A 12,774-nucleotide genomic window follows, 5' to 3' on the forward strand; every position below is an offset into this window, starting at 1 on the left:
AAGAGCCCACCCGGCCTGGGTACCCGGTGCAGGATCCTCAGGAGGTGTGCTTACTGTTCGGGTTTGTCCAGAGACTTGGCGCTTTCCTTGTCTTTGGAGGATCGACCATGTTTCTCAATTTTTTCCAGTTCATCTGACTGTGCTCTCTGGAAAAACAAAACCCAAGCAGTTTTTCAGAATCTGGTCAGTTACATCCCTTAGATAATGATGATTTTAATATAGCAAAGCTCTCTATATTTTCATATTTCTTAGCATCTGTTTGTAGTAAAGCTTGGCTTAATTCATGAAACATTTTAAAGTATAAATATGTTTAATACAAACCAGATCATCCCTAAATCTCCCAAATAATGTTATTGACTATTAGTGATCTGCAAAATGTTTATTCATTCCAGCATGTTTTAAGACAATAGTTTTCCTTTCTTCTTTTGGCTGTTTATAACACTCCTTAAGAGAGCAACAAGTTCATTTTAATATGGCAATTCTTATACAGAAATCAATCAAATTAAATTTGGAAGTGAACTGATCCTAAACCTTTTATAACGTATTTAACTAGTATAATCATTGTGTTCTGCATTTCTCGTATCTTAGAGAAAGAAAAGCACACTTAAACTGTTCAGGCATGGAACAAAAATAAAAGGTTTTCATCATTTTGCCGAACTTGCTTTTTGATATAAAAATGGCTCCAGGCTTATTTTCTTCCTAAACATCTTCTTTTACCTTTAATAGTTGTGAACTAAAAATCTGTCATACTAAATTTATTTCTTTATGGCAGAAAATTCTGTGCATTTTTAACATAAGGTAAAAGCTTTTATGGACTTCAAGAAACACAAATCTATTTCCTTTTCCAAAATACTTAAGAGTATTTTTACTTGTATTTGACTTTACTTTGCAACTTACAAAGATGCTGTAAAAGAGCCCCAACAGTACATTTTCTAAATGCATTAAAGTGTATGAATATGGATTTCTTAAGAATTGACAGGCATCATCTATAAAGCAGCGTTCTGCTTTGTATTTGCTGATTATTTTGAAATGCAGGGTTTCAGCTGGTAGGATTAACTAAGACTTGGTACCTCAAATAAATACTTTTTTAACTGATGGTACACTAGCCAAAGAAAAGAGTTAATCTCTGACAGTGTGAGACATTTTGCAATTGCCACGTGACACATCAAAAGGACACAAAGAAGGAGGTGAATTCTATTATAAATATCCCAGGCTACTCCAAAAGTTAAGAAACCTTTTTCTAGTATTTCAGTTACATAGCAATGATACTTCTCCACTACTTTATTGAGATACTGCCCCAAATTTTAGGAGAGTAAGTATCACCTCATTTACTTCACAGTTACCTGAAGAGTCAGCTCACAGACACTGACAAAGTATCACTTCAAACTGCACTATAAAATGGCCTTTTAAAAATGACAAGACCCATCCTACTGGCAAACAAGAGATCAGGGTAATATTATAAAAGAATATTAAAGCTAAGAGTACTGACAAGGCAAGGGTTGCTGTAAGATTACACAGCTCGATACCAAAATAAAACACATAAAGTTTTTTTTTTAAAAAAGACATTATAATTTCTGCTAGAACAGCTGGTTATCTGCTCTCTCCAAATGCATCCATATTCTATACCTTTAATATCATCAGAAACAAAGAAAGCCAACTGATTATAATCTGCTGAACTTATGCATTTGTTGGTTTGATTTTGTTTCTCAAATAAAATACGTTGTTCCTGGTACCCTGATGTGGACTTGACCTGCCTGGGTGCTGGTGTGGGAGCTGAAAGATTAGAAATTCACCCCATGGACCTAGTTTATTACCCTATATCTTAAACTAACAAACTAACAGAAGCTTAAGAGGCAAGTATAAGAGAAAAATGATGATCAAGGTAAGTTAGAATAACAATTTCAAAAATTGAATTTTATTTCCAAATGCTGGTTTTCAGTTGATATGACTAACTAAAATATTAATAATTCTTCTTTCTCTGAGAAAAGTCCAGGGCCACAAGAGGAAGAATAAAATTGCCACCCAGTAGCTCTTGAAGAAAGTGACTTTCTGGTAGTTCTATTGTCATTTCCCAGACATTTGAGCTCATAGGAAGTAGCGATTACATAGCTCTTTAAGCCTTGTATTCTATAACAAACTAGACCATTTCTTTCTCTGCTGTTTCCTTTTTCTCTCTGGAGCTCAGCTGGCTCCACCTCAGTAATCTCCATCATCCTCACTCTAACATACACAGACAATCCATTCTTCTTCTTGGTACTAAACATTTATCCATATTTTATCACTATAGTAAAATAACTGAAACAGGATAATGTTACAAAGAAGAAAGGGTTATTTAGCTCATAGTTCTGGAGGTCCCAAGTCCAAAAGCAAGGCGTAGGCTCTGAAGAGAGTCCCATAGCAAATAGTGGGAATGTACATGACTGCCAGAGATCAAATGTCCAAAGAGTGATTCGGGGGTAGCCTTGCTCTTATAACAAGTTGCTCTGAAGAAAGCTTAGAGATCCCATGAGCGCTCAGGAGTCCCATGAGAGTCACCTTAATCCCTTCTGATGGTCCCTCCTTCAATGATCTGAGGACACTCCACCTGCTAAATGTTAGAACATCTCCTGCACTGCCATAAGCTTCCCACACATGAGCTCTGGGGGACACACTGAGACTATCCACTGAGCCCACATGCAAACCATGGCAGCAATGAATCAGCCAACACACTGCTAAGGGGAATCCAGGGTTTCTGTGAGCTGCAAGAATCACATTTTCATCAGGCAATGACCATGTAACATTTTTATGATTAAAAGGAACTAAAATATATATTGCTAACTAATGTTGTTACCAATATATGTTAATATGTTATATGTTAACGCATACTAATTGTGCAAACTGATGCATTGCAGTGTGCCATCTCCACATTAATGATGAATTTCATGGCCAACAGCACTGCAATTCATGCCTCAGCAAATCTTGTCTCACACAGATGCCCTCCTAAGGCATATCACAGCATTCCTGACCTTAAGAACATGAGATGGCACTTAAGCACTATTCTTAGGAGTTATCTTAGCAAAATCACTAACAAAAAGTGCAAAACTGTGGCACTAAATAGGCTGCACAAAGAACATTCATTCATCACGTGAGAGCAGAATGCAGTCAGGTTTGACCTGAGCTGAGAACCAGCATGTGAAGTTATTATTGTATATTAGCAAGGCGAGTTTGTCAGGGTGAAATGCACAAATGATGAGGATCAGATTGATGTATGTATGTGTGTGCATACATTTGTGTATCTCTATACTTGAGTCATTACATGTATTCTGTACACCCTTAATCACTTTTATTTTTCCTTTTGACAAATTACTTCAGAAAAATACATTTTCTCTAAAACCATAGCAGATGGAGCAGCACATCTGAGTTCACATATTTTGTAATAGTAATGATCTCAGAGCAATAGGGATACCAGTATCTAAGGCCCTTGGCACATTTTAGAAGCTTGTATACTCCTGTTGTGGTTTAAATGGGTTCCCACAGAATTTCATGTGTTGGAAATTTAATCCTTAAATTCATACATTAATGGTATTTAGAGGGAAGACCTCCTTAGTATTAGATGAGGGTGGGGCTCCCAGAGAGCATCACGGCTTTTCAAGAACCCAAGTTAGCTTGCTTGCTGTGTTATCATGTGCTGTCCTCTGCCACATGGTAACATAGCAAGAAGCAGCTCCCTGGGAGCTGCTGTCATGTTCTGGGACTTTCCAGCCTCTAGAACTGGAAGAAAGAGATTTTTTTTATCTTTAAAAATTACCTAATTCTCAGGCATTTTGTTATTGGACCATGATACATTCCAGCAAACTGTACATATGCAGTGAATACTCATTGCTTTTTAAAATGTTATTAGTACATGCTTGTAGTGCGTAATGATCACACACCTTGTAGGGAATTGGTACATGTACATAAAACATTTCCACAAGTAGAGAGTAATATAACTGTAATTTCATTGACTATATTTATAATGCAAGATTTAAAAAACTTATTTGTGAGCTAGGTGAAAAACCAAACCACTATGTATAGTTATTTAAATCATAACTGTCAAGTGTGTATTTTCAAATGACTTCTCCTATTAATTTGACAGTGTCTTAGGAAAAAAAACTTTACTATAACAATATTATAAGAGTCAATGGTAAAGAAAAAATATCCAGTTGAAATGTCCGGGCAGGGATATCTACCAGGTGATATGAACATGGGACAGGCTTTGAGTTTCTACATTCAGCAAATGACAACTGTTGCCTCTTGTCTATTACTGTGAGGAGGGGAAAAGGCCAGCAAATCCTAGCTCCTGCATTCAGGAAGCCCATAGAGAAAAACAAATAAACTGGCATAAAGGAATATGGGGGATGCTCCTTTGCTGGAACTGAGTAATGGAGGCATGACAGTGACACTTTAGAGAAACTGGGACACTTCAATTCTTTAAGTATTCCTGGAGATCGGCTAAGGCAAAAGACAAATAATCATGAATCACTTACCCTTAGGTCACAAATGAAGAGATTACTGTAAATGAAAGGTAAAATCCAGGCAAGGACAGATCCTGAAGAGGACTTTCAAGGAACAGCGGGGCGTGGGGCAGTACAGATGTGAGAGAAGAGGTCAGAAAAAATAATGTCATTATGTAGCAAGACATTCCTCACCAGATGCTAGCTCATGGACTTTCTAGTCTCCGGAACCATAAGATATATACATCCCGGCACTGTGAGATTGAACCCAGGGCTTTTGCACTGAGCTACACTCCCATTCCATTTTTTATTTTGAGACCGGGTCTCAGTCACTAAATTGCCCAGGCTGAGGTTGAACTTGTGATCGTCCTGCCTCAGACTCCCACAGTGCTGAAAGTACAAGAGTGCACCACCACATGGAGCTAATAAATTTCTATTAATTACTTATTCACAAGGATTTTAGGCAAAAGTCACTTTATCCTCAGTGCTGGGAGCAAGGATAAAGGGAAGCACGAAGACAAAGAATTCTGATATAAAAATAGTAATATTAGAAAGATCTTCTGAGTTGATGATCTTGACCTTGTGGGTGAATTTGGAAGTGAGATCATCTCCCGGAACTGAAACTCAGAGCTTAGATGATGAGGTAAGAGTGCGCAGGGTTTTGAAGAACCACAGTGAGTGGAATTCAAACAATGGGTGAGAAGCAAAGTAAAGGGACTGAAATTAAGCAAGACTGAAAGTTCCACGATGGCAGGGACAATATCTGTTTCCCCTCCCCAAACCCTATCATATCGACATCTAGTATCGCTACTCCCAAAAAAGAAGCAGAGACCTTTCTTCACTTGCACTCGTCCTGCAAGCTCTAGATTAATACAGTATCACAGAATCATAAGAGATCACAGGGTTGGAAAGAACCAGACATAAGACCATCTATAAAGCATTTTTCAAACATTTAAGACTCATGATACTCTATTCTCCAAAACTTATTCAAGACCTCAAAGAACTTTGAGGTATTTTTGGATTATATCCATTGACATTTACCATGTTAAATACTAAACTGAAGTCTTTGACATATATACTTCACTCAAAATCACTGTAAAAACCTATTACATGTTAAAGTGAACAATACACTTGATTTAAAAAACTTACAGTAAGAGAGAGTCAATGTTATAGATTTTTGGTTTGCTGTCAGGCCTAATAGTTGAGATGTATACCTATTTCTACATTTCAGCTATTGTGACATGTCCTTTTGGATGAAGTCTAGGAAGAAAATCCAGCATCATACAGGTAGTTGCAAATCTGAATAGCATTTTAATATATTGGAGATTTTATTATATTGGTGGATATTCTTCATTGATCCTACAGGGTTATGATACAGAATCTAAAATCATATCAATTTTTTTTTTTTTTTTTTTTTGGTTTTAGTTTTTCTCCGGTACCGGGAACCGAACTCACGACCTTGCACTTGCCAGGCAGGTGCTTTTGCTGCTGAGCTAAATCCCCAGCCCCCTAAAATCATATCAATTAATGCTTTATGTTACACAAAAATTTATTGTTCTGGCTTCCAATTAAAATACTCATCTGGCAAATGTTGATTCACTGAGGCATACAGAAACAGTAAATATTGGTACATTCTATTTTAGGATATTAAAAATAATATCAATTCTTAAATACCACCCACAAGCTCATCAGAATAAGTCTTTAAGAATAGGGAAACTATCAGTCTCATGACGGAAGATATGAAGCTTCCAACATTCTAAATTTTTGCTTTAGACTTTGATTTTTATCATTGGCAACAAATACTGTGAATTGTTTTTCTTGGCACACTTGTTTCAAGATAATGTCTAGCAAATGTGAAGGCATGAATAAACACAATTTCTCAATCAGGCTTTGGTGTTCAGTAAAATAACCCTGAGTTCAATTCACAACTTAATCATATACATGCTTTTATTTTTTTTTACCAGAATAGCTACTGCACTTTGCCATTTAGTAGAATCATTGTAGGTATACTTTCTACTGTCACATAAAATATTAAAAAGATACACTCCCAGGAGCTGAGTTTTAATAAAATTAATGAATTATACTGTGCCATCAAGGAAATTGGCTTTTTTTTTCCCATGAGAGTGTACAGTGGTGAAAAATCACAATGACAACTTACTTGAGGCCATAGCTCTGATGTATGCTGAGTTCAGCATTTTTACCTGCTATGTCAGTCAACTTTTCATTACTGTAATAAACTCCTGCGAATGACTTTATACAGAGGAAAGGTTTCTTTTGGCTCACAGTCATAGGGACTATAGTCAAAATTAATTGGCCACATGGATCTGGGTGGTGATGAGGCACAATCATGGCAGAGGTGCCTGGCACAGCAAAGCCACTCACCTCATGCCCAGAGAGCAAAAGAGTGACAAGGAGTTCAGGGGTGCACAATGCCCCTGACTGTAGATAGGCTAAGACTGTAGATCGATAAGTTCATTGACTTCCCACTAAATTGGATCTGCTTCTTGCATCCCCAGTCACCGCTGAAGGCATCAGCACCTACCTGTAACTCACACCTGACCTTTAGCCTGGAATGTGCCTCTTCCACCTTGGTTTAGTTCTGCTCAGATACAACCTTTCCTGGAACGTCCGCCCTGACAACCTTGATCCCATTCTACTAGTCTCTCTCAAAGAGGATCACACAGATCCTGCTATTTTCTGTATTTATGGTTCACTCGCTACAGTGTCTTACTGACAGGCATATATTATGTCTGCTTCCTCTTCTGACTGGAATTGAAGCTTCGTGAGGAAAAGAACCAAGGCTTGTGTATCACTATGTCATAGTGACTGATACGGCTCATGGGATATAGTCAGCAGTCAGAAATTTCTTATCACTGAGAAATTAAATCAGGGATTGAATGGAAAAAAATAAAAGAAGACAATGACATTCCAGAGTAGGGAGGGAGAGAGAGAGAGAGAGAGCACGCGAGTGCAAAGAATAAGAATATGGACAGGGTAATACAAGAAATAGTGAGATGTAGAGGACATGATATGCAGATAATGCCCACTAATTATCATTCTAACAATACAATGAGGATGCTCAAGAGGGTAACTGAACTCCAAATCAGATAGCTGAGCACACATGGAACAGGATAAATCTTTTCAGATACCAGTATAGAAACAGGTAAAGAAGAGAACTGGGCCAGCCAACGTGCACGAGTGCACTCATCTATGTAGCCATTCAGCACAGATCTCCTGTGAACCCACACTACACACTGTGCCTAAGATGAGCAACTTAAAGGCGGAAAGGCATATTTCACCTCATGGTTTAAGTCCATGAGGACTTAGCTGGCTCTACTGTTTTGGGGCCCATGGAAAGGCAGCTTACCATGGCAGCAACACCAGAAGATGAGGTCTGTTTATCACATGGCAGTCAGGAAACAGGAGGAAGAGGGGCTGGGGTCTGAATAGCCTTCCTTCAAGGACACAGTCCCCAATGACCTAACTTTCTTTCACTGGGACCCAACTCTTAAAAGTTCCACCATCTCCCAGTAGGCTGATGATTAAGTCTTCAGCATACAGACTTTTGAAGGACATTTAAGATCCAAAGAATATACCTAAAGGTACAAGAATAAGGTCTAGTTGAACATTTTCTCCCTATTTCACTATATCCATTATACATTTTGGTCCTTAGGGGAAGGGTGAAGGGAAAGAGAAGGAAGGGAAAAATAAGTGAGAAAAGAATAAACAATGGAAACAAAGCTTCTGGAAATAAGGAAGGGAAGAAGGACTGAAGGGAAAGTAGGGAAATGGGGGAAAAAAAGAATCAAGTTATCTCAACAAATGTGATCATTATGTAAATCTAAAATGTACCAATAAACTTAATTAATTAAAAAAACTTCTAAAAGAATAAGGTCTAAAATATAATAGACTTTTCAGATAATGTTAATCAAACTCGCACGGTTCTGTTATTCATTAGTACACAATGACCAGTTGTTTCTGACCCATCATCTTGCTTTCTTCCGGCAAAATTCTGAGAGATCAAGAAAAAGTCTGTTGCTTTCTACCCACTAACAGCTCAAATTCTTACTCTTATCTGTAGCTATAAAAGCTTACTTCAAGTCAGTGAAATAACTACTACAACCAAGAGGTTAGCTGGATATTTTGACTTTTCACCTCCAAAGTAAATGTTCTTCTTTGAAATAAACATAATGATTAGGCTTTTAAAAAGATGAATTTCAGGGACTCATTTACCCATTCATTCAAAGCATCACACTGGACACTGGATATTTACCAATATATGTATTAGACTTCAGAGTCAAGCAAAAGGCCACCACACAACATACCAAGTTGCTCATAATACCACCGTTATTAGCTTGACCCTTGTGTAACTACTTTCTTCTTCTCTTTCTCCATGAATTGCATACTAGCAGTCCACCTAGAGCTTTATTATTAGTGGTGACAGTTATTTGTTGAAATAGGTTCATTCTTCTGGCACACATATACCAATTAATAACATAAAGAATGTCCAGATTGCAATCATTTAACAAAGCTTTCTCATCCAACTCTTATCACTTTGACTTGGGGATGTCTCTTTCAAGATGAAATCATTTCTGTCTAGTACTACAAGGATTATCTCTGGCTCCTCCCTTTTTTAACTGCATGTCATTTGCTATTTACATCCTTATCATCTGGAGGAGATATGTACCAGAATATCACTTTTTCAAGACTTACTACACCCACCTATAAATGAAATAGATTCCAATTGCTGTTGAGATTACATTAGCTACCTATCATCATACCTAAAACCCAGGACCCTCTTTGCCTAATTACTAGTAATCACAGACCCAGATTCCTGGCCCTTATAAGGCACATTCATACAAAAGAACACCACTTTAAAATAAAATGAACTATTCAGACACTCAACACATTGACTGGTCTCAAAGGAATTATACTAAATGAAAATAAGCTAACTCAAAAGCTTACATATTACATGATCCTGTTTATAGTCTCAAAATGATAAAATTACTGAGATGGACATAGATTAATGACTGATAGGGCTTAGAGAAGGTAAAAAAGAAGGAAGGTGCCATCATTAAAAAGGCCATTCCTAGGGATCTTTGTGGGAGTGGAAGAGTGTTGTATCTTGACAGTAGTGGTAGTTTCCCAAGAGTGCATGTGAAACTGGTGAAATCTAATAAAGGCCAATGGATCATTCTGATATAAACTTTTCAAGTTTTGGTACTGCAATTATAGCTTCACAAGATGTTTCCTTAGAGGGAAACTGAGTGAAGCCTTCTTAGGACCTCAGTGTACTCTTTTTATTATGTGCTATGAATTTACAATTATTTCAAGACAAAACGTAAAACTCAAAATGCTCTGTGGATCGTTCATCCTAGGAAATTCCCAAACTGTTCAACCTTTTTCATCCTCAATCTTTGGTTTATGGCCAGCCAGTCCGAATATCCAAGAAAGAAATCTGTTGATGGTCATTCCCCTCCCACATCTGGTTATGCAACTTTTGTTGACAAGTCTAATCCTAAAAATAATCTCAGAGAGACTGCTCCTTCTCAGAGCAATCTGGCCACATCCTTCCCTGCTAGTCTCAGACCTTGTACCTCTCCAGCTCTAATTCTCTTATGCACCACTTCCCAACAAAAACTACTCAACCAAAACACATACTGATTTTCTACATCTATACTTTTGGTCATACTGCATTATCTCCTAAGAACATCCTTATTTCTTTGCTGCTCAACATTTAGGAACCATCCAAAATGCTGCTTTAGTAGGAACACTTTCGCAGCTTCCTCTAGATTGAGTAACTGTTCTCTCTTCAGCAACTCTCTTGCTCTTGTTACTGAACTCTATCCTGACATTTACCATGGTAGAGGACACTCATTTACTTTTACATTTGTTATCTACACTGCACCAAAATTCTTCAAAGAAGCAAAAAGAGTATTGACTTTCATAGCACCAATACTTAGTGGCACACAGACACTGTTCAAATTTAAATATTTCTTGGGTAACAAAAATGTTAGACCTCTTAGGTGCTCTCACTTTATCTGAATATTTAAAAATACATACATGTTACATTATTGATGAAGTGGCCTTTTGTGTGCTAGACTGGGGACTTTCTACCACTTTTAAAGAAAAAATACATAGCAGTAAAGGGCCCCTTACAATATACTTTTGAGAGTTTATGAATGGTCTATGTATTATTTGTTGATTCATACCTCACTTAATTTTAGAAACTAGCATTTTCAGAGATATACGTGTTACGGTCCACGTACCATCACACTATGGCCCCATACATCTTTCTGCCCCAGGCAAACTACTTTAATATCTTTAAATGCTGAGAGCTGAGGAGAATTTGCAAAATAGTAGTCATGTGCATTACAACCACCTACAGTTGCACATCCAGTGGCTGAATCACATTTCAGGGACCTGAAAGTCTGAACACTCTACTATATGTTGGCAAACATAAGAAAACAAAAAATTCAGAGTCAAAATACAGATGAGATGCCATCTGGAATCACTCACCTTCCTAAATAAGTTCAGCGCAGCAAAACGTGACAGGAGTTCTACATCCTTATGAAGAGAGCTGACCATTTATTCTTTTAACAAATTTATTGCCCTGTTAAATTTCAGTTGTTGTAATCATGGGCAATAAGGAGGGAAGTTTGATGACCCTATCAATTATAATACTTCAAAACCATCCATACTTTTACTGTCAAGTCAGGACCCAGGACCCATTTACCAAGTTTTAGAAATAACTGGTTTTGAGCAGGCATTTACGACAGTCACATTTTCTCCCATAATGGGTGAGGACTCCCCTTTATGTGACTGTACACAAGCCAACCTTGAACCTCTTCTACACAACTATAACAGTCCTAAATTGAAAAACATCCCTGTAACACCCACAGAATAAAAGAATGGAAAGATAGCCTAGTGAACATTTACGGCATCGTGTTGGTAAAATTTATTGTTTGCTGGTCAATTGCACCATTCCCTTAATGCCTGCCTGCCATCATGGAAAATTCCTGGAATATGTTGAGAGAGAGAGAGAGAGAAAGAAGACTATCTTCCTTGAAAAACTGAACAATTATTAAAAGAGTGAGCATGCATGAAACACTTTCTGCACTGCACCAAGCTAGAAGGTTTGCTAAGGTTCTCAGAGAGAGAAACAAGAGAGAGATCACTGAAGAGTAGAACTTCCATAAAAAACTGTAGTTTGTAGAGAGACAGAGAACTTATAAACAGTTCAGTGCCACACGCAAGGATGTACAAGTCGTGTCCTGCTGAGGGCCCCTCCTGAGGAGCCCAAAGAAGATGTAATAAAAAGAGGGACAAACAAATGTTTCCATTATTGAACAAGGTTTACATTTAAAACTAAAACATGAGGAAAAAAATAGCAGCAGGGATCAAAGCTAGGATTAAGCCTACATGACAGTAGTCCAGAAATAATATTTTTTATTTATTAAGGATTTAATCTCCATCTACTTTTCCAAAGAATGTGAGGACAATAGTGATGGTCTTTTTTCTTCTCCCCTCCTTCCAAGTCATAGAAATCTTGACTTTCTCTTCACTTCAGGTCAGTATGGACTGAAGATACATAGGTTCCTGCCTTTTAAGTGATGTACAGTCAGTTTTTTGTTGCTTGTATGAAATCTGACGCCCAAATTCGAAAGGAGGAAAGGTTTAATTTGGTTAGCTGGCTCCAGAGCAGAAGCATCATGGTGGAAGGTTACAGTAGAGCAAAGGTATTCACTTCCAATGGCTGGAAAGTGGAGTGGGTTGGAATAAGCACCAGAGAAAAATGTCTAGGATACAGACCTAGACCCTGAGTCACACCCCAGTGACCCACCCAAACACATCTGAAAGTATGCTTTACTACCCCACTACTCACTTCCTAATTTGGTCAAGTTAGCAATTGCAATTGAAGGTCACAATAGGCGGGCCTGTATTTCTCAGGAGAATGTGAGCTTGACATAGGTAGACTGCAGGAATACTCCTAGTTTTTCTGTTCAAGCAATTCTTGAGCTTCTTGCTTCAGATTGATGCTGTATTTTCCTGTCCAAGTTCCCACAGCCATTATGATCTACCCTCCTTTTTTAGAGGATAGTAGTTGAAGTGCCTTATAATATATTTTGTATTAAACTATTCTTCATAAAAGGTTAACACTTTAATTGTGTATTAATAAATATATGCATATTTTAGCTAGTAGGGATGGGTAAAGGTAGCCAGTATAATCATCAGCAGCATACCATGTATAACTCTAGAAGCTGGAAAATAAAACATGTGCACTGTAACATAAAGCATTTTT

The 12,774-nt window shown here is 37.6% G+C and overlaps 1 protein-coding gene across 1 annotated transcript in view; it reads right to left on the minus strand.

Moving 5' to 3' along the window:
• Nucleotides 1-12,774, minus strand: part of Fmn2 (formin 2) — a 307,518-nt gene that overhangs the window by 113,363 nt on the left and 181,381 nt on the right. The window contains exon 11 of the mRNA XM_005375457.1: nt 55-146. Coding sequence (XP_005375514.1) covers nt 55-146 — 92 coding nt within the window. The remainder of the gene's footprint in view (nt 1-54; nt 147-12,774) is intronic.

The sequence above is a fragment of the Chinchilla lanigera genome, unplaced genomic scaffold, assembly GCF_000276665.1.
Source record: "Chinchilla lanigera isolate Chin_1 unplaced genomic scaffold, ChiLan1.0 scaffold00005, whole genome shotgun sequence".
NCBI lineage: Eukaryota > Metazoa > Chordata > Mammalia > Rodentia > Chinchillidae > Chinchilla > Chinchilla lanigera.